The sequence below is a fragment of the Cricetulus griseus genome, chromosome 3 (assembly GCF_003668045.3).
Source record: "Cricetulus griseus strain 17A/GY chromosome 3, alternate assembly CriGri-PICRH-1.0, whole genome shotgun sequence".
In the NCBI taxonomy this organism is placed as follows: Eukaryota; Metazoa; Chordata; class Mammalia; order Rodentia; family Cricetidae; genus Cricetulus; species Cricetulus griseus.
In genome coordinates this window covers 75,240,632-75,267,704 of record NC_048596.1, presented here as the reverse complement: position 1 = coordinate 75,267,704, position 27,073 = coordinate 75,240,632, and the positions used below count along the sequence as shown (strand labels likewise).

At 51.6% G+C, this 27,073-nt stretch overlaps 1 protein-coding gene across 2 annotated transcripts; it reads left to right on the top strand.

Moving 5' to 3' along the window:
* Positions 1-823: 823 nt before the first annotated feature.
* Il4r (interleukin 4 receptor) lies at positions 824-27,073 on the top strand. Of its 2 annotated transcripts, XM_027404707.2 has the most exons (10): positions 824-966; positions 14,683-14,769; positions 16,210-16,348; positions 17,919-18,070; positions 18,856-19,007; positions 20,338-20,494; positions 21,785-21,884; positions 23,663-23,741; positions 24,154-24,203; positions 24,542-27,073. In XM_027404707.2, exons 2-10 carry the CDS (start codon positions 14,700-14,702, stop codon positions 26,148-26,150), a joined length of 2,508 nt encoding a protein of 835 aa, XP_027260508.1. In that variant the 5' UTR covers positions 824-966; positions 14,683-14,699; the 3' UTR covers positions 26,151-27,073. The 2 variants fall into 2 exon arrangements, with proteins under 2 accessions (XP_027260508.1, XP_035298125.1); XM_035442234.1 differs by lacking the exons at positions 824-966; positions 14,683-14,769; positions 16,210-16,348; positions 18,856-19,007 and having other exon boundaries at positions 17,932-18,070.

The window sequence follows — 27,073 nt, the reverse complement described above, 5'->3', positions numbered from 1 at the left end:
AGGCCAGTGTCACGGAGTGTGGCAAGGATAATCCAGCCTGCCCTGAGGCATCCTGTCAGCATAATGCAGAGCTGGAGAACAGACAGGTGGCCCAGGAGGGATCAAAATGTGGTTTACAGCTCAGAAGACAGCAAAGTGTAGTGGCTCATGCCTGCAATCCTAATTTGGGAAGGTGAGACAGGATTGCTTTGAGTTCAAGTTCAGAGTGGGCTACAGTATGAGAGCCCAACCTACATAGCAAGATCTTGTCTCAAAAACCCCAAAACTAAGCAAAACCAAACCAGAATTCAAAAAACAGGATGGCAAGCCGGTGGGTTGGCTCAATTGGCAAAGGCTCTGGCTGGCCACAGTTGTACTGTTGTGGGGTGAGAGGACAACTTTGTGGAGGCAGTTCTGCCGTTTTTCACTTTTGCATGGATTCTGGGGATAGAATTCATGTCCTCAGACTTGCAGGCCATATCACGGGCCCCTGAGCGAGTTTCTTAACAGCTCCATGCCTCTGTTTCTCCATCTGAAAAGGATGGTTGCTTATGACTCAGTAGTGGCAGCATAGAGTACCGGGACCTGACAGGAGGCACTAGCTCCTGATTGATGAGCTGTTTTGCTTTCTAATTTCTCTGGAGCAGGCGCAGGGTAAACATTGGAAGAATGAACAAACAGCTGCGACCACAAGCCGGGCTGGTTTGTTGGGCTAAGGCAAAGATTCGAATCCTGAAATCCTGGGACTCGAAAGCCACAGCACCAGACGGCTGCGGACGCGTGAGGTGGGACATGTAAATGATCCGGCGACAAAGAGAGGCCCGCGTACCGCGAGTGAAAATGAGAGGACGGCGGGGCGGGACATGTAAATGACCGTCCACGGGGCGGGGCATTGCATGTAAATAAGGGGCCCGGGTGGCGTAGGAAGCGGGGCGAGGTCCAGCGCGCAGGAAAGCCCCGTGCGGCGCGTGGAGCCTGAGCGCACAGGTAGGAATGGACGGTGGGGAAGACTCAGGACCCGCCAGAGGTGGCCGCGGAACGGAGCAGGGCTGGGACCAGGGTCAGCGGATCCTCGGGTGGGCGTGGGACTGATGGGCTCCCTTCCCGGCCAGGGTCGCCTGCCGTCGGGCGCGAGTCGGAAGCAGGTGGACCGCCCGCCTGCCCTCCCGCCCGCTGGAACCCAGGCAGCCTTGGCGGTCCCCACCGGGACGCAAAGGGGATCTTCTAGAAGTTGAAACTGCCAGGCTCCTCCCAGGTTCCGGTTCAGTAACCCAGGAACCTGAGTGTTTATTGTGGCAAACTGGACGTTGTATAAGCCAGCCAATATGTGATTCAGATCTTGTCTCCAAACCAGCACTCCTAGTCCCTGCCTTTCCCCAGCCCTCTGGGAGGTGCGGGGCCCCACTGTAGCCTTCCCCCTACAGGTGGATTTTGGGAGTCTGGGGGCTTTTGATGGGACATTAGTTCTATCTTAAAGTCTGATGGGGAAACTGAGGCTTGGGGATATGTGTGCCCAGAAGAGAATAAAGAGATTCCATAGTCCTAACTCTTAGGAGTTAGCCAGAGGAGTCATGACCGTACTGGGAGACACTGAGGCAGAGATAGGAGGTGACCAGTATGCCTTCTGTTTGTTCTCCAGCTCACCCGAGCTCTGCTTGCTGTTTTAGGCTGTGCTGGCTGACTGAGGGAAGAACACACAAGACAGAGGGTTAGAGTATAATGGGCAAGACACCTCTTCCTAGGGAAGTGCAATCCCTGAGCCAGTTTGGGGTGTGGGAGAGTACTTTGGCAGGTTGAGACTCAGAGGCAAGAGAAGGCATGCTGAGCTGTGGGTACAGCGTGTGCACGAAGGCTAGAAGGTAGGAAAGCTCATTGTGCCACCTAGCTAATGTAGAAAAGCCAGATATGTGGAAAGGTAGACAGTGCTGGGTGGCCTGCTGGAGAGTTTGGGTAAGTCACAGGGGCAGATTGCTGGGCCTAGCCCTGCTCTTGGATCTTCAGAGCAGGGATGGGAAAACCCGGGTGAGTTGCCCAAATGACCACACACTGGTAATTGGGCAGGGTTGTGATCATCTGATGGTTTTCAGTATCTGTGCTGTGCTGTGAAGTGCTGAGGTCTTCTACAATGCCTTTCAGACTGAGGAAGGCCAGGAGACCAGGGTGGCTGTCCCTGAGGCAGGCACAATGGCTTGCTGCTACACTTGGGGACGGTTGAAGAGAATGCTTGTCCTCTTCCATGCTGCACCCTACTGGGACCTGGGGCAGGGACTCAGCTGGGGTACACGTTCACACTTGGCTTCACACTTGGCATGTATAGTAAGAAGCTTGTCATCGTCCCCATGGCACCGGAGGTCTGCTTGGGAACTGAGGCTTGGAGGTTTAAAGCCAGAGCTCCTGACACGGCAAAGGCTTGATTTGTCTCTTGTGTGCCTCAAGCTCAGTCTCTGGTGTGAAGTTCTGAGGACAGTATGGCATTGTGGTAAGGATATATGAAGTCATTTATGCCCCATTCAAAAGTGCACCTAGGGGCAGCAGGCGCTCAGGGTTAAGTGAACAATTGTTATCCACAGGGATTCATTTGGCAAAGTGAGACCACTGGCATCCAGTTATGTGTTTAGTGACTTTGCTGGGGTCCCACATCGGAGAGTGACAGAGGCAGGGTCTGGAGGCTCCTTTCCTCCCCACCTGGCACTGCACTGTGTCTGTGTCTGCTCTGACTGGACACTCTTGAGTGTTCCTCAGTTGAGCCTCTCAGGTCAGTCTGGTACAGCCTGGATTTACATTCTGGACTGCTGTATCGACATGAGGCTTGCTTGGGTGGACTCAGACCCACCTGACCCAGGTTCAGACATCCAGTATGGCTCAAGGCATCTTGGAGTCCGATATTCTGGTTCTCCGAGCCTGAGGCCAAGGGTGGGGGTAAAAATAAGGACAGGGGCCCAGCTTCAGATCTGATCTTGCTGCTCTTAGCTGTGTGAGCTCAAGAGAATCACTCCTCCTCTCTGCACCTCCCATTTGTCAAGAGTATCTGGGATGAGAATGGGCATGAAATGGCGTTTCTAAACCATCGCTCACGGGAGAGCAAGGCAGGTGACTGTCTTCTCCCACTTAGTATGACATTGCTTTTCGAAGCTGCCCCGGTACTTCTTTGCTCTGAGGGACCAGGTGTGCTAGGTGCTGTTTCAGGACAAAGGGGTGCTTGGCAAAGTCCTTGCAGTTTAGACTCCCTGAGAGGAACAGACTCTCACACCAGACTCACACCCCTGCTTCACTGTTCTGAAGAGTCATCAGGATCACTCCGTAGCACCGAGCTTGCAACCGATTGAGGGGTGATGCCAACCCTGTTGGGTCATGAGTGGCAGCTCATACAATGAGGAGAGATGGTGTGTCTAAGCTCCTGGGGTTTCACAGGCACCACCAGTCAGTGACAGGCCCAGGCAGGTGTCCAGCAGAATGATGGGAGGAACAGAGGTCAGTTGGAGTCTCTTGAGTGTTGACATGGGGCTTCTTGTAGCCTGTGGGCTACGGGTGCAGTTCAATCTCTTGGGCACAGCATGCCTTTCTAAGAAGTGCTGATGTCAAGCAGTTCCAGGTGCTGCCACCACTGACTCATGCTCTGGGGCCCACAGCCTCTTGGAGGCAGTGAAGCTTCAAGTGGGGGCCCCAGATGAGGGACTCCTAGATGTGTGGGCATTGGAAAGGGAAGAAGTGTGGGTTTCATGGGGTTGGTGGGAAGATTGGGGGGATGCTCTGGGACTGAGAGCCTCAGAAGTAGTTACAGAACGAAGGTCATGTGTGTTGGGTGTCAATCAATAGGCCAGGGTCAAAGCCCCAAGTGATCCAGCAGTAGAGGTCCCCAGAAAACTGACAGTCCTGAGGAGAAGGGAGACTCTAAGGAGTTAGCTTTGGAGTTGACATCCCAAGTAGAAAAGAGCAAGTGCAAAGGCTCTGGGCAGTGAGCAGGCTCCTTGAGTTTTGCCCACAGCAAGGAATCACCTTGGATTCCTTGGGATTGGATGGGATTGAGGGAATAGGGAGGAACGGGAGTAGAAGTCAGGGGAGGTGGGAGGAGCCAGACAGAACACCTGTGTTATCTTACTCAGTTTGTTTAAGCCCTGGGAGGCAAGGGGCTGTAAGACATTCAAGTTTTCCTGATGAAGTGACAGAGAAATTGAGTAACTTATTTAGGGTCACACAGCAAGCCTCCCATCTTCAGCACTGGTTATAAACAATGAAAACTAGGTTCACAAGATGAACAGCCCCCCTGCCCCCTTGCAGCTAAGGTCAGCCTTTTACTTAGCTGTGCCCATTAATCTTGTGAATGCTGCCAGGCCTCCACCCAATCAGTTTTCAGATTATTGTTAGATGAGCCCCTTCCCTTCAGTCCCAGAGAGTGAGGAAGGGTGGAGGGGGGCGTACATAAGTGTATGTTGGGTTGAGACCCTATCCCCAAGGAAGAAAACAGACTGGTTTAGAGACCTGGCAGGTGACACTGTGACCCACAAGCCGGCATGCTTAACCTCTTTTTAAGATCCCCTGACAGAGGAGAATTTAAAAGAACAAGATTGTCTTGGTTGGATCCAGGAAGCATCGTTTACAGTCCATTTTGGAGAACTTGGGCAGCCTGAGGTTTCTTAGGGCACCCAGAGGGGGTGTTCCGCCTTTTCAAATGAGGAAGTGAAACCCGGGGAGGAGAGCTGTGGCCATAGCCATGGGCTGGGTGTCCTTCCAACCATCAGTCACAATCTCCTGTCCACTTGCGTCTGGGACAGCAAGGTCCTACCGCATTGCTCTGGGGATGACCACTGAGATCAACTTTCTGGAAACCTCAAGTTCCTGGCCCTGGTTCAGCTCCCTTGGAGTTACTGACCATTGCCCCTCTCCAGCCCAGGGTTCCTCTAGTACAGTCTGTTCAGCTACAGTTATTCTAGGTGTTCCTTCTAAGACCTTTGGTGACTTTTGAGTTCATAGGACTTGACTTGATTGGAGTCCTATGTTAAAGCCTTTGTAGTCAGAGCTGAGGGAGACCATCACCTCTTTGTATCTTGAGTGCGTCCTATCTCATGCTGTCTGTGGTCATAGTTTACGGGAGCCTGCAGTTCCCTTGGAGTTTGTAATTGTTGGACTGAGTTTGTAATTGTTGAATCCTCCGTCTGTCTCTTCAGTGTTTCTTCCCACCTGAAATGTACTGTTTGCAACTACAGTTGTTTTCAGTCTTTCTTGTTTTCCAGTATGCTTCTGGCTAAACATGTTTATGCTGTCCGTCTGTCTGTCACTTCCGGAGAGGTGCTAATTGCTTGTTTCTGCCAAGGGAGCTGTTTGGAAGCGGTGTGTGCTTTTGGAGTGTTTTGTGACAGGTGGAGTTTTCTGTTATCTCTGCTGCTGGATTTGTGGTTCTTCAGGCTGCTGGGGTAGACTCATGTGGCTTCTGTCTCAATGGTGGGGAATTTGTTGGTCTTTTAAAAGGGATTTTTCTTCTGACCATTTTTTTTTCTGGATGTTCTGATGTGCTTGAAAGGATTTATATATGTGTATATGTGCATATATGCAGGTACATGAAGTCTGGTGTCTTTCTGGATCGCTGTCCACCTTGTATGCACAGCTGGGTTAATCCCCCAGAGTTCGCCGGTGGTGTTTATCTCCCTAGCCAGCTTGACTTGGGGATACCTTGTCTCCACTTTCCCAGTATTGGGAGTATCAGTGGGTCGCTATACCCACCCCGCATTTACATGGGTTCTGAGGATCCAAACTCTGGTCTTCATATTTGCACGACAAGCCCTTTAAACACTGAGCTACCTCTCCACCCCTAATGACAGACGTGTGTGAAGTCCACCACATACACCTGTAATCTCAGCACTTGGTTGGCTGAGTCAGGAGGATCCTGAATTCAAGGCCAACCTGGATTACCTAGCAAGTAACCATAGTGTGTGTGTGTGTGTGTGTGTGTGTGTGTGTGTGTGTGTGTGTGTAATTTTTAATGGTGTATGTTTTATATTGAGAGGGAATTCCTAGAAAACTCATCTGTCAGTGTGAGCCCACTAACCATGCCAGCTGTTTATATGGACTCTGCTCCCCAACCCGGTGTTCTCCTTCAGTTTCTGTTGGTCTTGGCCTAGGTTTTGAAGTGTAGTCAGATGCACATCAAGCAGGCACAACAGACTTTGGATGTCACCTTCTCTTCCTCCAGGCGAATCAACCCGAGCTCTTCACTGCCACATTTGAAGTGTCCTATTCCCTAACAGTCATTCTGTGCCTGTCACCCTAACTCTGGTGCCTTTGCATCAGTTTGCTTCTAGGGGACTAGATTAGCACTCTAGTCTGCTCAGAAGCCAGGATTCTGAGCATATTGCTTTCCCGTTCATAGAGTGGAATAGGCCTGCCCTGCCTGTCTGTGGTGGGGGTGTAACTCTGTGCGTGGTAGAACACTTGCCTCAAATGTGTGCTTATGGGCCAAGCTTCCATCCCTAGAGCCTAGCATCGTAGGAAATTAAATGTACTGAAGAAGTCAGGCATTGCAGGCCCATCATGTATGTCTTCGCCCTCAGGCACAAGCTCCTTGGCTGGTATTGCAGGCAGCAAGGCTGGCACAGGCAAAGGCCCTATAGTGGGAAAGCACCTGGCCAGGGTGAGTGTTGTGAGACAGACATGACTCCAGTCTGGCCGCCTCCTCTTTCATGAATATGAGACTTGGACCTTGAGGGACTTTCAGTTGAGAATTGGCAAGAGCTGGCAGAGCTCAGAGAATGGAAAGGAAGGGGATGGTTGGACAGTGAAAGGTAAACTGAGGAAGGAGTAGGCTTGTCCAGGGTGGTGAAGGTGTGGTGAGGAGGGCAGTGCTGGGGAAGGAGGGGGAAGTGAAGGAGACCATGTAGGTGACCTATCGAGTGAGATTGCCCGAGGCATACTTGGGGACCTAGGTGGCAGGAGTGTGTGTGGACTTAAAAGGAAGATGGTAGTGGGGTCTCTAGAAGTTCTAGAATCTTCTCTAACACCTTGATGAGCAAGTGAGGAGGCATCTTCAACCCACCTCTCTTCCCATGGTGCCCAGTATTGGGACACAGGAGTGGTCACAGGGACAGAAAGGGTGGACTTTCACTGGTGCCAGTTCTGGAGTGGGCATGGGGTCCCTCATTGCCATTCTTTTCCTCTTGCTGGGGTCTCCTAGCTTCTCGGGTCAGCTCCTACCCACTGAACACCAGGTAATGATGGTGGCCACATGGGGACCACAAACTTAATTTAGTTATTTAGTAGTTATTTAATTATTGTTGGACACAGGGCCAGGCACTGGGTAGGCAGTGCTCTGTTTGCATGTGCAGAGAGCTTATTACTGTTTTCCCCAGGTTCTTAGGTCTGTGTAGGGGTTCTCAGGCACAGTGGGATGACTGTGGAGTGTGAGAGACCTGTTGAGGGACCTAGACAACACTAAAGGGTCCTAAGGACCCCACAAGCCATGGTCTTTGTTGATTCCACGGTAGATTGACCCTAGAGACTCCTCTTTTTTTCTTCACTTTGCCCATTTCTGTGAGATAATTCTTACCAGATCAGGCTGGCCTTGAACTCCTGTCTTAGGCTGTCCTCATGGCAGGCTGCAGGGCACCCCTCATGGTCTTTCTGTCAGTTCCCTGCAAACAAAGCTCTGGCTAGTAGCATAGCCTGCACCTCCACAGCAGATCCTCTGCTGCCACTCCAGTCACACCATTTCCTGAGGATGTGGTCCCGACTTTCTCACCCTGAGATCCGTGTCTGTCCGTCATGTCCCCCATCCCCACCCCCATGCTGTGTGCCATGGAACTGGAGGTCTTGTGCTTCTGAGCCTGTATTCCACAGCAGGATGGAAGCTTGTGGCTGTGAAACTAACCCCTGCCATAATGGTATCAGGCTTTTCTCAGTGGGTAGAGGTAAGCCTTTCCCTCTTCCCTGTAAACCCTGTCCCAGGCCATGGCCACCGTCTCTGCTTCCTTGAACCTGCCCACTAAGGCAAGTGAACCTGTTCCTACTTCCCAGGGGAGGAGACTGCATTCTGACCTCAACCTGTAGGTCTTGGGCGGTCAGGGAGGAGTTGTACTTTGTTCCAGAGCCTTGACCTATATATAGGTGCTCTGGGGTCCCTGCCCATGTGGGAGGCCCTCTGTGCCAGGGCTCAGAACAACACAGACAGGGTTGAGACAGCAGGAAGAATGCAGACAAGTGCCCCTTGCCCTCACCACACCTGTCTGCAGCTGACACACAGAGGATTTACCTGTGCCCAGTATTTCTCCTGCTGTGGGCACAAAGTCCCAGTCACCACTAGCCAAGTTTTTTGTTGAAGGCTATGAAAACAATGGCAGAGCCTGGACCAAGAATTACACAGTCAGGGGCCTGGGTTCAAATCCTGGCCACAGTAGTCACCAACTATGCACCTTAGGCAGTTTCAAAACCTCTCTGGGCCCAGGTTGCTCCATCTCTTAAATGGGGCTGATACACCTGGATTGACAGTCTTCTCAGTTGGTATGAGGGTTCAGTGGGTCCCTGAGAGGGAGGGAAACTGCAGGGGCGATGATGCTGGCTTCTGCAGATCTCTGGCAGCAGCCTAGTGGAGGCCAGACTGCACTAGACAGAGTTTAGTGTTCAGTAGCCGGGCATCCTGTTTCTGTGGCAGTAAGTAATGACCCCAGTGGAGTTCGATCACAACTCGCTGGCCACAGCCCAGAGATGGAAAATTCTAGCAGAGGAGGGGCATCATGCGTCAACATGTCTCCATGGAAGCCCTCCATATCAACTCCAGATGTCCTAACAGGGTATTGGAGATGCAGCGCAGCCCTGGCTGCTGTGGAGCTGCCATGCAGCATGGCACCGAGCTGCCACCGGAGTTCTTGAGGAAAGGGCTGCACAGGAAGAGTCAACCTGAGTGGATGTTGAAAGGACAGGTGCTCTCTTGGGCTTCCAGAATTTTCCATAAGATGGGCTTCAGAGATCCTGGGTAGAGTTGCCTGAAGGCCTCCCCAAGGACACTGTTGACCTTGTGTGTTTACAACTGTCAAATAACACTTAGCATTTGATGAATATAATAGTTCCCCTTTGCAAGGGATTACAGCCATGGTCCACAAAGGGAGCCCAGGATGCCCAGCCACCCCAGTCCCTTCTGGTGGAGGCTGCAGTCATTATGTACCCTCCTGGACTTTAGCACCTATCTCCTCGGGATTCTCCAGCTGTCTCCAAACCACTACAACATTCTTCCCGTGGGACCAGTGTCCACAGTTCATGCTATTCCTGTAGGCTTCTCCACGGCAGAGTGCACAAGCACACTCCTTCTGCACCAGTCATCAGGTGTCACTAGCCCTGCCCTTTCTCCAGCTCCTGCTTCTCTTACTTCTTTAGAGTCCTCAGTGGCATTGCCCCCAGATAGTCCTAGTCTCTCCGGCCTGGTAGACAGTGCTGCCAGCCTCTCCGTTATTGCTGACCACACCTGCAACTCACTCCAGCCAAGAGCTCGGCTGCAGGCAGGAAGTTCAGTCCCTCACTAGTACCGGGTGGGTTAGTCACCTTCCTTTCCTCCAGGCCAATTTGGGAATCTTCAGAATCTGTGTAATGGGCTTAGGAATTGTTCTGCCCTCACCGGGAGCTTTGAAAGCTGACTATTGGCTCACATCTGCCTGCTTCTGCCTTCCAATGCTGGGATTAAGGGCATGTGCCACCACACCTGACCTTTGTGTTAGCAATTCATGATGGTGAGGTCTTCAGTCCTTCTGCCATCATCCCTTCCGCCCCGGTGAGAGCCTTGGGACCTCTCGATGGCACTGATGCAGTGGCCCTCCACCCTAGGTCCTGCACACCACCAGCCACAGGATCATTCCTAAATCTCATGTTTGCTTAAAACTCTTGAGTATCTTCTCATGGCACTCTGGTATTGTTAAAAGAAGAAAAGAGTGAGGCCAGCTGGTGGTGCATGCCTTCAGCTGCTCAAGAGGCAGAGACAAGGATCACAAGTTCAAAACCTTCCCGGGCTACAGAATAAACTTGAAAGCCAGATTCAGTCATGTAGTAAGGCCGTGTCTCAAAATAATACACACACACACACACACACACACACACACACACCTGGGCATTAGCTCAGCATGCATTGGACCTTGGGTTCAGTCCCCCGTACCAAGAAAGAGCAATAAAGGAGTTGAGCAGTGATATCTACAACTGCAGGAAGTGGTACACAGTAGATGCTTTGAAGTACTTGCGACCAGAAAGGGTACACAGGGAGGCAGGTGGCATCTATGAGCTTTCTAGCTGCTTCTCAATTCAATGACAGCAGGAGCAGGCTGTGCCAGCCCCTCTCTGGACTGAGCCAGAACAGATAGAAGCCCTTGCCTGTACTGCCTCCCTGACTGAGGTGGGGCTGCTGACGTGGCCACCATTTCTGGGAACCCCAGTGGCTGCTGCCTGGGAGCAGTGTGTCCTTGGCTCCCAGCCAGCCCAGCCCAGCCGTCTTGAAGTCGGGAGGAAGCTACAGGCCTATTTAGACTGGAATCTTGGGTCAGTCGCTTCAGAAGCCACTGCAGCCCCTTGAGCTTGCTTCCTCTGTATGTGCAGCTTGTCATAGTGCCATCGCCCCACATTTGCACTGCATTTCAAGAGGCAGCTAGGTGGTCTGCCTGGGCCCCATTCTGGCTCTGAGACCACAACAGGCATCTGTTTTAGCGTCCTTGCCTGTGGAATGAGATGCTAATAGCTAATAGACAGGCACATAGTAGCTCTGGTGACAAATACATGATTTAAATGACCAGTTTCCTTTCTTTAGGAGGGATTGAGAGTCTCACTGTGTTGTACTGGCTGGCCTTGAATTTAGAATCCCCCTCTGCCTCCCAGATGCTGGGATTACGGGCACTTGTTGCCATGCCTGGCCACAGGTTGCCCCATATACTTCTCAAACCAGGAGCATCCTAAGGGGGTTCCACGTCTCCCTACTGCCCCAGCTTTTTTGGTAAACCTTTTGTATGCTTTGCCAGATTTCTCAACGAAATGTCACACTTGCTTGTAGGATCTTTGTATATTAAAGTCATTAACTCTTTGTATGTTGCTTCCTCTTGTCTTTTTCTTGTTTTTGTTTTTCCTTTTGCATGGCTGTGGACTTCAGCATGAGCTTTACCACCAAGCCACATCCTCAGTACCCTTCTTCTTTTTCCAGTCCGATCTCTCCACCATCCCTGTGCTGGGGCCAGAGACATTTTTGCTTAGCCTTCCTCGTCAGGGTGGAGGTTGTGCCTGCCTGAGGCAGGGGTGGTTGCTCTGTGGTGACAGAGCAGGGAGAGCCCTCAGCACAGGGGAAGGGCCAAATGAGGCTCACAGGAGTGGTTCTGGGCCTGTCAATGAGAAGGGAGCTTGTGGTCACTGCCCAGAGAGGACCCTAGAGGTTTGTGGGGAGAGTGAGTGGAGTATTTGAAGTCATGTCACGAGAGACTTGGAGTTTGTTTGTTTTTTCTACTTTCTTAAATTTAAACTTTATTTTCAGATAATTGAAGATTTAATGCAGTTTTAAAAATAACAGAGAAACACCGAGGGCCCCTAAGCCCTCAATTTCCCCGTGTTGATCTCGAAAGCACGAATGCATGAGTGTGTGCGTGTGTGCGTGCCTGAGTTGTTTACACAAGTGTGTATGGAGGCAAAAGATTGATGTTGAGTGTCTTCCTGTATCACTTTCATCTTACTTTTAATGATCTATTTATGTGTATGGTTATATTGCCTGACTGTATGTCTGTGTATGTCACACATGCTGGTGTCCTTGGATGCCAATGAGGGCACTGAGTTCCTTGAAACCAGAGTCACAAAAGGTTGTAAGACAACATGTGGATGCTGAGAAGCACACCCAAGTTCTCTGTGCTCTTAGATGCTGAGAGCACCCACCCCCTCCTTTCTTTTTCAAGACAGGGTTTCTCTGTTCTGGAACAGACTGGCCTTGAACTCAGATATCTGCCTGCCTCTGCCTCCCAAGTGCTAGGACTAAAGGCATGTGCCACCACCCCTTGCAGCCCATCATTTTTCTGAGACAGGGTTTATATCAATAGTAATAGCCTGGAGCTCACACATTAAGCTAGACTGTTGCCAGTGAGCTCCAGGGAGGAGCTGTCTCCTTTCCCTGAGAACCAGGGTTACAGAGACACACTGTTAGATCAATCTTACATGGGTTCTGGAGACCTGGTCCCTATAACTGTGCAGCAAGTGCCTTTCCCCCCTGAGCCATCCCCTCAGCTCCTCCCTGTGTTGCTTTCTTACACATCTACATACGGAGTCATAGCCTGAGCACTGGCCCCTTTGGTTCCTAGAGCTACTCCTAGCATCACCATGTCCTTAGGTACTTACTCACATTTAGGCTGTGTGACTATCACACAGACATATGGGCCACAGTGGAGACCCAGGACATCAATCAGCACAGGAGCCCACATTGACTCCTTCACCAGTAGTTTTGGGCCCCCTGCCAACAACCCTTATGGCCCAAGCACCCACTCCTAATTATGCAATTTCAAGAGTGGTGTGTACGGGTCTCCTGTCACCCTCCTGGACTTGACTCTTACTTAGGCAGGCTGCTCTGAGGACCCTGTGGTCTGTGACCCAGATGGAGCTGGGCAGGTCTGGGCTGTTGAGGGGAGTAGCCGTCCTTGGCTTGTTCCTCATTTAGGAATGACTCCAGCCAATGTGTGGAGGGCAACCCCATCCACATCAACAGCCAACTAACTGCTCCAGACATCTTGCAGCTCCAGAATGAGTTTTCAAAACCCCACCTATCAAAGACCCTTGATGGATGTCATCATCTAGAGGTGTTGCCTTTGCTACTGAGTCCATACTTGGGGCTCCAGGAGCCCCTAAAATGGAATGAAAAGCGTATGTACCTTGAGTATGGTTTGCACCCATGCTCACATTAGTCAGTAACCTCTCAAACCAGGACTTGGACTTCTAGAAAGTGGCTAATAGCAGTGCCTTCACCATGAGAGGCAAATTCAAATCCCAGGACTTCTACAGCTGTTTGACCTTAGGCAAGTCACTCAACCTCCCTGTGCCTTTGCTCCTTCATCTGAAGATGAGAGAACTGATAGCACCTTCTTGATCAGGCTGTTTTCAGTGGGAGAGAAAAGGGGGGAGGTGTAGAAGAAAACAGCCTGGAGCAAACAGCTGCTTAAGTGAGTACAGAGACTACAGGAGGGCAGAGCTTCCTTCCGCAGGTCCTTCAGGACATCAGGTCATCATAGTGTTCCTCTCCAAGACATGCACAGGCTCACTTGGATGCTGTCATCTACCTTGTCCCTGTGTGCCAGACTCTATTAATAGGGACCCATGAAGACTTTGGTTCCTAAACAGCTGCTGTTTAGGTCCAGTTGTGAAGCCCTTGGCCTTTCCACAGCTAAGCCAGGCTTCAGTCCTCCTCCAAGGCTGCTCACATTTGAAGCTGACAAGTGTGAGGGTCAATTTTCTTGGCTCATTGTTAGGTTCAGGCTATACTTGGAGTTTGAAGCAGACGGACCTGGCTTCTGGTTTGGATCTGTCTCCTTTGGGTTCTGAGGCCTGGTTGCCCAGGTTGGCCTTGAAGACATGATCCTCCTGCTTCGGCTTGCTCGATGCTGGCATCTTGGGTTCTCCAGGCTGGGCTTCCTGTGTCTTGCCCTGTCCACTCATTCTTTGACCACTCCCTTAAGCTCATCTGTTGTTATCCTTCCTGAAATTGTCCATTTCTCTCTGGAGCTCCAGGTCCCTCGGTGTGGAACTGCAGACTCCCATCAAATGATAAGTTAGGTTATGATGGACTGGTGTGAGAGTACAGTCCCTAGGGTTGTAGTGGAGCTGAAGAAGTCTATGCCCAGGGACATGGTAGCTGTCATGGTGTCACAGTGTAGCATTGATTGCAGGCAGTGTCGCATCCTGAGTGCTGCTGGTGCAAGGACGTTGAGCACAGTGACGTTAGGAATTCACACTTGGTGACAGTGTAGACATCTGTGCCTCGAGTGTTCATTGCACCACCAAGACAGTGCTTGGCTGGGTCATTGGTGGCATAAGCCTATGGTGGCTGGAACTGGATGTGTATGTGGCTGGGTGTCTACCATGTGACTTGCTTCCTCTGTATGGCTCTGCCAGGCCCAGCCTGCCAGGTCCATGCAGCAGAAGAAGGCAGAACCCAGAGGCTGAAGAACCTGCTGCAGGCTCATAGCTGCTCAGGGGCAAAATGTACCCCCACTATGCTGGAGGTGGGACCCAAGGCCTGGCGCTTGCTAGGCAAGCACTAAGCTGCCCCTAGCCCCTGAGCACTCCTGGACCTGAGATCTTCATGTCCTTTTCCTCCCTGTGACCCCCCTCCCTCCAGCCTGAGTTGTCTTTATCACTGAGCCAGTTGGAGCACTTCCAGACTGTTCCAGCTGCAGTGTGGGCCCTGCTGGTTTTGTCTGTCCCTTTCAGCCTCCAGCAGCCCCTAAGATGGGGCTGTCTGTAGATGGCCACTTAGCAGATAAGGATGCTGAGGCACTGAGTGTAGTTTGCTCAGGTTCACAGCTGGTTTGGGAGGGAGCCAGGGTTTGAACTTTAGAAAGTTTTGTCCAAGTATGCTACTGCTCTTCTTGGACAGTTGAACAGTGGCATAGTCTCTGGCTCTGTGTGGAGAGGACATGAGACATGAAGGACAGAGGCCATGTCACAAGTGAAATGAGCCCCACTGCACCCAGGTCAGCACTCACCCATTCTTTTCTTTTGCAGGCACCTTTACATCCCCAATGGGGTGGCTTCGCACCAAGTTCCTGAGCTCTGTGAGTTTCCTGATTTTGCTGTGGGTGGCTGGCTCTGGTAAGTCACCACCTCTCATGTCATTAACGGTTAATGACATGTCAGAGTCCTGAGGTTCGTCAATGAACATGACAAAGCCCTTGTAGAGATTGTGTGGTGTCGGAAGGGGCCAGCTGATAACAAATGTCCCAAATAGTTAATTTGCATTGATACTAATTCAAAATGAAAATTGAGATTGTCCTGAAAAATGAGTAGAAAATACTTTGAGTTATATACAGAAGCTATCAAAAGATGGTGGGAAACTCAGGTCAGAGCTGAGTAGGGATGGTGTGGAGAGGGGGGAATTGTAGGTTAAATAAAGTGGGTGCTCAAGGATGTTCTCTCAAGGGACAGTGGGTTCAACTTGAAGGAAAGCAAGGGAGGGCGTGCCAGTGTCTGAAGGTATGTTCTCGGTGAGGCCCCCAGGCAGAGCCCACCTGGCATCCGGGGGCAGAGTGTGACACACATGTCACAGGGCCACTGAGTCAGAGGACCTTGGAGAGTCTGAACTGAGGACCTGGCGATCAAGTGAAGACCAGGGTGGAGTGAAGGTCTGGGAAGAAAAGAAGTTTCTGGATCAACCTAGAAGGTCATAGTGAGGACACATGGGAATTGACTTCAAGGTTTCTCATCCATGTGGCCAGGTGTGGCTTATACCTGTCAGCTCAGCACTCAGGAGACTGAGGCAGGAGGATTGTGAGTTTGAGGCCATCTTGGGCTACATAAAAAGTCCAAGGCCAGCCTGACTTAACTATGGAGACACTGTTTAAAAAAAAAAAAATGGACCCATAAATTCTGCCCCAAGCCCAGACAAGGGCAGACTGTTCTGTGTGACAGGAAAGACCAGAGCAGGTGTTGGAGGAGTGGGGTCAGGAGGTCAGACTTTTGTTTGCTGTGTGAACACTTAACTGCATGGGGGGCCACACCCATTGGCATGTGTTTTGTAACTTTGTCTGGAACGTGGCCATGCAGGGCTTGTGTCAGAAAGCTCCTGAGAGCCCCAAATAGTAGTCAGAGCACCCAACAGTTAGCAAACCCCCACAGTCACTGGCTGTACCACAGCGCCTGGTCTCTGAATTGTTGGCAGGGAGCTGGCATGTGAGTGTTTTTCCCCTCCTTCCCTCTCTTCTGTTAGCTAAGCCTCTTGAACACTAGAGGACCAAGAGCCTGAGAAGTACAGAGCAGGGTCAGCTTCTTGCCTCAGTGGATAAGGGGATGAGGGAAACAGATGTAGGGAGTGGGCAACTCTACAGGGCTCCACCTCTTCTCCTGTGCTTTAGGGTGGGTGCTACCGGGATGGAGTGGAACCTCTGAGTGTGTGTGTGTGTGTGTGTGTGTGTGTGTGTGTGTGTGTGCTCGTATACGTGTGTTCTTCGTCCTGTTTGCACTAGCCTCCCTCTTACCTTGGTGGTGGGAGACTCTTGCCATGATTCCCATGCTCGGGTCATCTTGTCTCTGCAGGGAGCATTAAGGTCCTGGGTGAGCCCATGTGCTTCTCTGACTACATCAGCAGTTCCACTTGTGAGTGGTACCTGGATGGCACTGTCGACTGCAGATCTCAGCTCCACCTGTCTTACTGGCTGGACTTCGAGTTCTATGAGTAAGTAGGATAGGGACACAGTGCCCAGAGGTCTATCCAAATCTTTGCTGCTCCCAGTAGACACCAGGATATGTTGTGCTGTGTAGCTGTGGCAGCTTATTGGGTGGTGTTTGAAGTGAAGCCAGGTCTGGGGTGAGGTATCCTGTGTGATACTACAGTTGAGCCGAGCCTGGAGCTTGGTGGTGCAGACCTAGCAACTTGGAAAGCTGAGGTAGGCCCACCTGGGCAACTTAGTGAGATCCTGTTGCAAAATTAAACAAGGGAAAGGGCTGAGGATGTAGCTCAGTGGTAGAGTACTTTTTGGCGGATAACCTTGAGTTCAGTTGTCAGCACCTCACCCCACCCCCACAAGGTACAGAGGACACTGTAGGACTCTGGACCCACTCACTGTCACTGTACTCATGTGGCTGGAATAGCCAACTAGATCAGCACTTCTCTAACTTCTCTTGCACCTAACGTTAGCAAGTCCTAGAATTAGATCTTGTCTCAAAAAAAAAAAAAAAAATCACAAATAAGGTTGGCAAGATGGCTCAGTTTAATCTCCAGGATCTGCATGTTAGGTGGAGAGAACAGTGGAAGTTTGACTGATGGACCCCTGAGCACGCTTAGCCATGGGACAAGACTGTGTGCAGTTTGTTGTGTAGATGGGTGGCAGGCATGGTGTCCAGGGCTTACACTGTGATATTCCCAGGTACCCAAGTGTTCTGTGAGCATTGTGCCTAGGACAAAACCAAGTCCACACTCCCAGTGCTCCAGACACACACAGAGACATGGCTCTAATGCCTTCGGGGTGAGCTTCCATCCTCCTATTGCCTTAAGGCAAGCGAACTGTAATTTTGCACATTGACCAGACACTGGCAAACTGTGGACCTCGGGTCAATTGGCTACTACTTGTTTTTTGGCTTTTGTTTGTTTGTTTTTTAAGACAGGATCTCTGTATGTATCTGGCTGTCCTGGAACTGGCTATGTAGACCATCCTGGGCTCCGACTCACAGAGATCTGCCTGCCTCTGCCTGTGCTGGAATTAAAGGCATGTGCTCCTACAGCAGGCAGACCACTGTTTTTATGAATAAAGTTTTAGTAGCAAGCACCATCTCATTGATTTGCATCTTGTCTGTGGCTGCTTTAGGGCTACATTAGCAGTTTGTTGTTGTGACAGAAACTATATTGTCTTCAAAAGCCTTCAATGTCATGTCTAGCCTTTTACAGAAAATGAGTTTTGGCCCCTGGCCCGTGAGATCTAGTTGGCCTGTCTAGGTGGCCCATTGGCAGGATTACACTGGTGTGTACAAGACAGGAGCCTGTGGGAAGTGTGCTGGGCCTATTGCAGTCCACTGTGAACTGAGGGATGTTAGGGCACCATGGATTTCTTAATGCTCTTGAGCTAAGTCCTGGGACTGAGGTCTACAACCAGATCAACACAGGAGAGTTCAGAATGGGGTGGTCCAGGGCTATGGCCAACTCCAAGTCAGGTGCCTGCCTGGTCCTGGCTGCTTTGGTCTTCCTGTTGGGCAGTTGGGTAGCTGATGGGTGACCATGGGAAGTTTCCTAATCCAGCCTGTATCTGCAGAAACCTCACATGCATCCCAGAGAACAGCGCCAGCACCGTGTGTGTGTGCCACATGAACACTGATGATCTGGTCCAGACAGACATCTACAAACTGGTCCTGAGGGCTAAGGGGCGATTGCTGTGGCAGGGCTCCTTCAGGCCCAGTGACAATGGTAAGGCCTGGTTGGTGGGTTGCTCCACCACAGGGAGGTGGGGTACGCACTAGCTGAAGGTCAGCTGCTGGCTTGCCACGTGGCCTTGACCATGGAAGACTGGCCTTGCTCCAGCACAGGTCCTTACTCACCCAGAGTCCCTACAGCAATCCCTAGCATGAGCTTGCTCCCACATAGTTCGTTTATTTGTATTGCTGAGGACAGAACCCAGGACTTTACAGATGCTAGGCAAATGCTCTGCCACTGAGCTATACATCTCCATGCCAGTGTAGTTACAATAGGAATCCAAAGCAAGAATTTGTTGCTGGGAGACCAGGGCAAATCACATTACTTATCTGTTCCTCAGCTTGCCCTCATTTTGTAGATCAGAGAAGGCAGGCAGCTTGCCCTAGGTCACACAACTTCTCAGTACCAGAGGCAGAACTGAAGACCACATCTCCCCAGGATCTCAGGGTTTTCTGTCCATCATTAGAACTGCTGCTCAGGCTACTGGGGATCCACGAGTTATCAGAATTAACCCATGAATGAGTTTAAAGTCATTTTCACATTGACTTTACCTTACATGCTACAGTTATGATTTCATGGATATGATTACGTAAGAAGTGATGAAGCTGAGTGAGGTAGCACACTCCTGTAATCCCAGCACTCAGGAGTCAGGAAGGAGGTCAGGAGTTCGAAGCCAGCCTCTCCTGATAAAGAAGATGAGATGAAGTTGTTAATTGGGGCATCAAAACAAAATAGATTTCAAGGCTCAAGGCCCTCATTCAGGCTCCCTTCCTCCCCAGTGAAACCCCTGGCTCCAGACAACCTCACAGTCCACACCAATATCTCCAATACATGGCTGCTGACATGGAGCAACCCGTACCCATCAGAGAACACCCTGTACAAAGAACTCATCTACATGGTCAACATCTCCAGAGTGGACAACCCTGAGGAAGTGAGTGGGTGCCATGGATCCCTGTGGTTGAACAGGGCTGGGAAGGATGGCTCCATCTGTGGAGTAGGGAGCTTAGGAGGTGGTGTGGGGTAGGACAGTGAACTAGAGAGCTCACTCCTCACCAGACTCTGCCCCAGGCACGTCCTGCCTCTTTCTAGTCCTCCATTTGCAGTGCGCAGCAGTGTTAGCCAGTTTTCCATCACTAAGATAAAGTACTGAGATAATCAACTGTAAGAGGCAAGGTTTATTTAAGTGTGTGATTTCTTAGAGACCAGTCCTTGGTCATGTGGCCCCATCACTCTGGGCTAGTGTTGCAGCACCATGGCAGGAGTGGAGAGCAGAGCCACTCAACCTCATGGTGGCCAGAGACAGAAAGAGAGGGACACACACAAGCATGCACCCACTGTCCTAATACCTCCTAATACCTCATGCCTTTGTGACCCACCCTTCTCATACTCAACAGCAGTTCCACTCTAGGAACCAAGCCTCTATGGTGTGGACTCTAGAGAATGTTCTGGATCCACACTGTAGCCTCAGGAAGAGGACGTATCCCTGCCGTCTTAACTCTGTTAGTGAAGTGTTTTGGGCCACATCTGCTTCCCAGAAGGGAATGCATGAGGTTATGGGTGGCAGAGTGGTCACTTGAGGCTGGGCACACTCCTGGACACTTTTGCTTTTGTGTGTCATTCATGGTGACCTGTGTTCTGTGCATGGGTCACAGCTCCTGGCTGAACACATATTAAGGTCTAAAAGTAGAGTTGAGCTGGGTGTGGTGGTGCATGCCTGTAACCACAGCCCTCGGGACAGAGGAAAAGGATGAGAAGTTCTAGACTAGCCTGGGCTACATAGACCTTTCAGACAACAGCAACAAACAAACAGAATCCCCCAAAATTGCTACACAGCGAGGTATCATCAGATAGACAAAGGCAGGTGTCTGTGGTAACTGCTTGGGCCCCTGCAGTGGGGGCCATTTCCTGCCATCCATATCCTCCTTCCCCACCTTCCTAGCGTTCCCAGTGGTGGGATGACCTCCAGAATCCAAGGGATTTCCCTGATGAAGTCACTTACCCAAGATCATACAGTTTTGCCTTAGTTTACAGTGTGTTCAAACCCAGTTTAAACAATTTGTCCAGATTATAGTTGATATCCCATGCCTAAGCATGGGAGGAGTCAGGAGAGGGCTGACACCTTCTGTGTCATTCTCTCAGCAGTGGCAGGGTTGTGGGAATGACCACATGCCCAGCATGGAGGGACCACTCAGGACAGCAGCTAGGCTGGGAACCAGCACACATGCCTGCCAGCTGAGCTCTCATACATTCTCTCCTGACAGTCCATAGTATATAATGTGACCTACATGGAACCTAAGCTGCTCCTCCCAACCAAGACCCTCAAGTCGGGGGTGCACTACAGGGCACGGGTGAGGGGCTTGGCCAAGAGCTTACAAGGCACGTGGAGTGAGTGGAGTCCCAGCATCATGATACACAACCGTGAGTATCAGGGCCCTGGGCTGTGAGGGTCCCTACAACTGTGTGTACTCTCTAGTCAGGAATTCCCTCTGGCTGACCCTTAGGGTTTTCAGTCCCAGAATGCCTCTCACTGTATATCCCTGTGGATGCGATACAGTGGTCAGAGGCTGTGGTAGCAAACAGGCCCACAATTGCATGGTGGTCAGTGTTCAGTCCGTTGTGAAACAATGTTAGTCTGAGTGTCATAGACCGAGTCTGAGTCCTTGTATCCAGCACAGCATAGCTGCACAGTCAGGGCTGGGGAAGGTTGTGTGGTTGGTTCAGTGGTATTGCTGGGGGCTGCAGAAGGGGGGGGGCTTGTACACAATGGGCACAGTATATGGCACATGTTTTTTTCAGCAAATTTAAGCTGTGCTTAAATGACCTTGGGGTACCTGCAGTGAGGCAAGCATATGGGAGTCTGGGAGCAGTGGAGCTGACGTAGTCAAAAACAGAAATGCAGGGTTCGGGAGATGGTTCCATGCCATGCAGGAACCTGAGTTTAAATCCCTAGAACCCATGTAAAAGACGGGTACAGGAGCATGCATTTGTAACCCTGACGGGAATTAGGAGACTCCAGAAGCTGGTGGCCAGCTAGCCTATGTACACAGTGATGAGAACACACCCATCTCAAACAGTGTGAAAGGCAAGGACTGACACACATGGGGTGCACCCCTGCACTCAGACCCTAACACATATCATGAACAAAAGATTGAAAATTGATTAAAAACCAAAAATGTAAACAAACAAACAAAAAACCCAGGTCGATCCAGATGAAGTGCCGGGAAGGAAGGGGAGGCAGAGTGAGGGTGGGGAAGACAGTATTAGAAATCCTTTTCATCAGTGGACAAGGGACGTCTGTGCTCATGCTGGATGTGTGACCTTTTTAATCCCATGGTCCTCACAGCCTGTGAGAAAGATGTCTCTAACCCCACTGAACAGATGAGAACCCAAGGGAATTACCAACTTGCCCCAGACTGCTCAGCAAGGACTTGGACAGAGGAAGCTTTGAACTCAGGCAGTGCACTGGACCTCTGAACTTCTGGAAACAGGAGCAACAGCTTCAAGCTGTTGTGATCCGGACTTGGATCAGGGACAGTGAGGATTCGGGTGTGGTAAAGCCTGGGTGTGTGAGAGGGAGAATTAGGGAGACAAATGGGGAGCTCTCTGCAGCCAAGTAACCAAGGGTCCCGGGGAACCCCGAGTGAGTGGAGGCAGACTGCACATGGCACAGGGCGGGCTTCCAGCTCATGGCTGTCCTTCACCTTGCAGACTTCCCGCTGCCCCTGGTGCAGCGCCTCCCACTGGGGGTTGGCATCTCCTGCCTCTGCATCCTGTTGTTTTGCCTGTCGTGCTACATCGGCATCGTCAAGTGAGTTTCTGCTTTGGCTGGTGCCTCAAGCTGGCCCTTCTGCAGTGCTAGGTGTGGATACCCTGCTTATCTGTCCCGGCTGCCATAATACACAGTCGCTGAATGGCCACTGTGCTGGCTGAGACAAGGATGGCAGGGTCTCTGGTCCAAAGTCTGCCTCTCAGGCCAGGACAGCCAGTGGCTGGAGCGTTTTCCACGGTGGCTGTGCTCAGGAGAAGAGAGCAGGGGTGTGGGAAGAGGGTGTGATGGTGGGTGCTCTGGAGGGAAGGAACTGGGGAGGGATCTTTCTCTGGCACAAAGCAAATGGAGTTGTTCCTGTGTCCCTCTCAGTGTCCATGGTATGGTCTGGGCGTTGTTTATGTGGTGGGAGCAGAGGGATTTGAGCAGATGGTATGAATATTGTAGGATATGAGTGAGGCCTATCGGAAGTGCTTGCTGGTGGGTGGCTGGCAAGCTGCCCATAACCTGAGCTCTTCTGTAGGCTCAGAGTGACTGTGAGACCAAGACCTCCAGGGAGCCTGGGCAGGCCTGGTAGATGGGGAAGGTCTATTTCTGCTGAGTTCTACCTTGGAACCTGGACCACAGGCCATGGTCTTTGTTTAATGAGATTAGCAGTAACTGAGGATTGATGCCGTGTAGTGCCCACACTTGGCTGAGTCTGCTGGGAATGCCAGGTCCTCTCTGTGGCTTACCTTTTGTGCCCAAGTAACCCTGAACTAGGCACTGCTGCCCTGAGCCTCGGTTTCTCTGTGCTTTGTTGCCCTTCCCTTCCCCCACCCTATCTCCCTGCACCCGGCATCCTGCAGTTCTAAAGCCACATGGCATGTTCTTGGCCATGTCCCCACCCTGAAAGTTCTGTCCCTTGACCTTTTCTGGGCTATTCCCTTCTACCCCCAGCCCTGCTTCTCCCTCCCACCTTCCTATCCACACTTGAACATTGTTGTCTTTCTATTTTTGTAATTGTTTTGGAAGCCATGGCCTCACACATCCCACCCTATCCCCGATCTCCACCCTAGCCTTCTACCTCAAGACAGGGTCTTGTCAAGTTGTCCTGGCAGGCCTCTAACTCACTTCAGCTCAGGAAGGAAGACCTTGCACTTTGACTTTCCCTGCCCAGACTTCTGAGTGGCTGGGACGATACCGTGCCTGGCTGTGGTCTTGCTCATGGTGAATGAGCACCACGTGACCATGTCTGCCTATGCTTCTTGTTTCTCTTGAAGGCTACTACCCACAGGGGCTTTGCCTGCCTCTTTGCCTGCCTTGGTCCCTGTGGCCCTGGCCTGGCACAGTGCTAGATGAATAGTAAGCACTCAGCAAATACTGTGGGAATCTGGTGGAATGACAGCCACAGGAGCCAGCCAGTCCAGGAAGAGAGGGAGCTGCTGCTTCTGCATGGTTCCTGGCCGCTCGGGCCTGTTAAAGCCAGTATGGCAGAAAGCTACTGCTACTCCTAAGAAGAGTCTGCTGGGGAAGCAGGATCCTTGCTGTGTAGTTGAGTCTTTGCTGGGGCAGAAGCAGCCTCCCCAGAGACTGCCATAGTGTGAGTGTGCAAAGCTGCTCTGCCAGCATCACATGCGCCCTGGGCCCCTCTCCCCATTCAGAATGGCCATGGTGATGGATGAAGTTGTCCTCAGCAGGTTAGGACCAAGATTTTTTTTGCATATCCAAAATGAAGTCAGTGTGGCCTCGGTGCCCTGGGAGGAGTGCTGGCCAGGATGCTCACAAGAGCACCTTGGCCACTGCACATTCAGAGACCAACCCACTTCCTTTACCCTCAGGATTAAGAAGACGTGGTGGGACCAGATTCCCACCCCAGCACGAAGTCCCCTGGTGGCCATCATCATTCAGGACTCACAGGTAGGAGGATGCAAGTGTTCCATAGTGGGACTCCCAGCCACAGGTGGGGTGGGGGCAAGGAGCAAACCACTGGGACTCCAGAGCCAAGGGTGGTAAACCACACAGTAGACAGTTGCAAAGCCCACACCCCTGTCCATCTGGGCCCAATATTATTTCTGCCACATTCTGCTGGTCACAGCGAGTCCTATGGCCAGGTCAGAGTCAAGGATGGGACAGGGGAGCCAGAGTGTCTGGAGCCATTTGCCACCTCCAAATGCACTTCAATTCATAGAGAGCTAAGGCTCCCAGAGCTCTGTGGGGCCTGCATGGACCTCAGCCGTCTAGACACAGTTGCTGTCCACGAAGACACTGAGCCTTCTGTAACTAGGCTGGGCTGGCAGACAACACCCCATTTTCTCATTGACTGTTTTAGGTGCCTCTCTGGGAAAAGCAGACCCGAAGCCAGGAGTCAACCAAGTGCCCGTATGTATCTGAACTTGAACTTGGGTTGTAGCTTTTGAGGATTTGGGAAATGTGAGAATGTGGTAGATACTCGGCTGATGGCAGGGTCATTCCCTCTCTCTGCCCCCCACACAGCTGCCTTTTCTCTTCCTGGCCCCAAGGGGGGGCAGGAGGCAATTATGGGTGGCTAAGTCCCCATTCTACAGTGAGAATAGACTGGGTATTGATAATAAAGTCAGAAGTCATATCTATGACACCCTGATATCAATTAGTACAGGGTGATTCCATGCAGGGTTCTAGAGGATGAAAAGGAACTTTTCAATTGTGGTGAAACTGAACCCTAAATCTTGTTTCTGCAGACGCTGGAAGACTTGTCTGACCAAACTGCTGCCCTGCTTGCTCGAGCATGGTTTGAAGAAGGAGGCAGAGTCCCCAAAGGCTGCCAAAACTGGGCCTCTCCAGAGTCCTGAAAAGGCAGCCTGGCGTTCCGTGGAGGTCAACAGGACAGTCCTCTGGCCAGAGAATGTCAGTGTCAGTGTGGTGCGCTGTATGGAGCTGTTTGAGGCCCCAGTAGAGAGTGAGGAGGAAGAAGAGGAGATGGTCAAAGGGGACTTGAGCATGTTACCTGAGAACAGTGCAGGTGGTTTGCAGGAGGGTCAGGCAGACATCATGGCCCGGCTCACTGAAAACCTGTTTTCAGACTTGCTGAAGGCTGAAGATGGGGGCATTGGCCAGTCGAGCCTGGGGGAGTCGTGCTCCCCTCTGCCTTCAGAAAGTGGGCAAGCTTCAGTGACCTGGACCCGCTTCCCCATGGGGTCTGAGGAGGCCACATTCGAGGCCACAGAGCAGCCTTCACACCCAGACCCTCCTTCAGGCACCCTAACCCATGGTGCAACTGACCCAGCCTGCATGCAGGTGCCACTTGTCATCACAGACAATCCTGCCTACCGTCGTTTTAGTGACTTTGACAGCCCGTCCCCACATCCTGAAGAACTAGCCTCAGAACAGCAGCAGGCTGCACACCTGGAAGAAGGGGACCCTTCAAGCCCAGCTGACCCTCACTCTTCAGGCCCACCTATGCAGCAAGTGGAAAGCTGGGAACAGATCCTTCACCTGAGTATCTTGCAGCATGGGGCAGCTGGCCGTGCCTCAGCCCCTACCAGTGACTACCGGGAGTTTGTGCAGGCAGTGAAGCAAGGTGCCATCCAAGACCCCAGGGTGCCTTGCTTCGGGCCCAGTGCAGATGCTGGTTACAAGGCTTTCTCTAGCTTGCTCAATCACAGTGCCATCTGCACAGACACAGCAGGGTTGGGGACTAACAGTGGGCATGGAGGCTACAAACCCTTCCAAGCAGGACCAGGGACTGACAGTGGGCATGGAGGCTACAAGCCCTTCCAAGCAGGACCGGGGACTGACAGTGGGCATGGAGGCTACAAGCCCTTCCAGAACCCTGTTCCTAACCAGTCCCCTAGCTCCATGCCCTTATTCACCTTCGGACTGGACATGGAGTTGCCATCCAGTTCTCTGAACTCAGTCCCACCCAGCAGCACCCCAGAATGCCTTGGTCTGGAGGTAGGACTCAAAGGAGGTGACAGGCTAAAGGTCCCTCCTGCAGATCAAGTGACCAAGCTCTTTGGAGATGACCTAGGCTTTGGCATTGTCTACTCTTCCCTCACCTGCCACCTGTGTGGCCACCTGAAGCAGCACCACAGCCAGGAGGAAGGTGGCCAGATCCACATAGTTGCTAGCCCCTGCTGTGGCTGCTGTTGTGGGGACATACCACCATCCCCAGGGAGCCCCTCAGGGGCCTTGGAAACATGCCCTGGGGAGATGCCACCAGAAGCCAGCTTCACCTCAGCACACGGGACACCTTCAAACTTGTCAGTGGAGGGCAAGACCGCTGATCATGCTATTTCCAGCCATACCAGCAAGGTGTCTGCAGGCACCCTGGGCGTGGCAGTTTCTTAGGTGAGTGAGTTTGCTGTTGTTGTTGAGGTCAGTAATGAGGCCAGAGTTCATCCAAGCCAGGGAAATGCCTCCCAGGAGACAGCCCAGCTGGCAGGTTTCCCAGAAATCTAGAGAAGGCTGAATTGAAGATGTGAACTCAGTCTGACCCTGAAGCTTGGAGCTCGGCTGCCTTCCCACCACTGGCCTGGGCTCTCCTCACAAGGGATTCGGGGGCTCAGTATTCTGTGTCCAACAACAGTGCTGAGGGTCCTAAGCCCATTGCTCCCCCAGTTGTTGGTGCCCTACCTGCTCAGGCCCATTTTTTTTTTCACCAAATAGATCTGTTGCCCAAGGCTATGGGCAGTCCTGTCATAGCTGCTTCATTCTCACTGAGCTGGAAGCTAAGCCTATAAACTCAGAGCTGGCTTGGCAGTGGCTTGGGAGGCACTAAAAATGGGTAGAAATAGTAGGTTCAGAGAGGGCAGTTATTGGCCCCAAGGTGGCCATTCATTGAACAGCTACTGTGGGTTAAGGCTGGAGGCAGAATCTACTGTCCCAGCCAACTCAGTTGTGGAGAGCAACAAGAAAGTTTTGATTGTCTAAAGTAGCCACAGTCACTGCCAGCTGCCCACATGTGACCTGCAGCCAGGGCTCCTGGTATGTGGAGGTGGAGATGCCAAAAAACAGCCGCAGCTGCCCAGTGGAGGGTCCCAGTGGACACCACTACTGGCAGTCAAGATGAGTCCACAAAGAAATGGGACTGGTTGTGGTTGGTGGCCAGGTGGTAGCAGACAACAGACTACAGTCTGACTGCTTTCTGGAAAGATGGGGCCAGGTTGAGCAGTGTCTGTATGTCTTTGCCTTTGCATACCCAATATGTTTGCAAGGAGGGCAGGCCAGGCCACATGGAGCTTTACATCAATAAAGACTCTTTTATCTTGTCA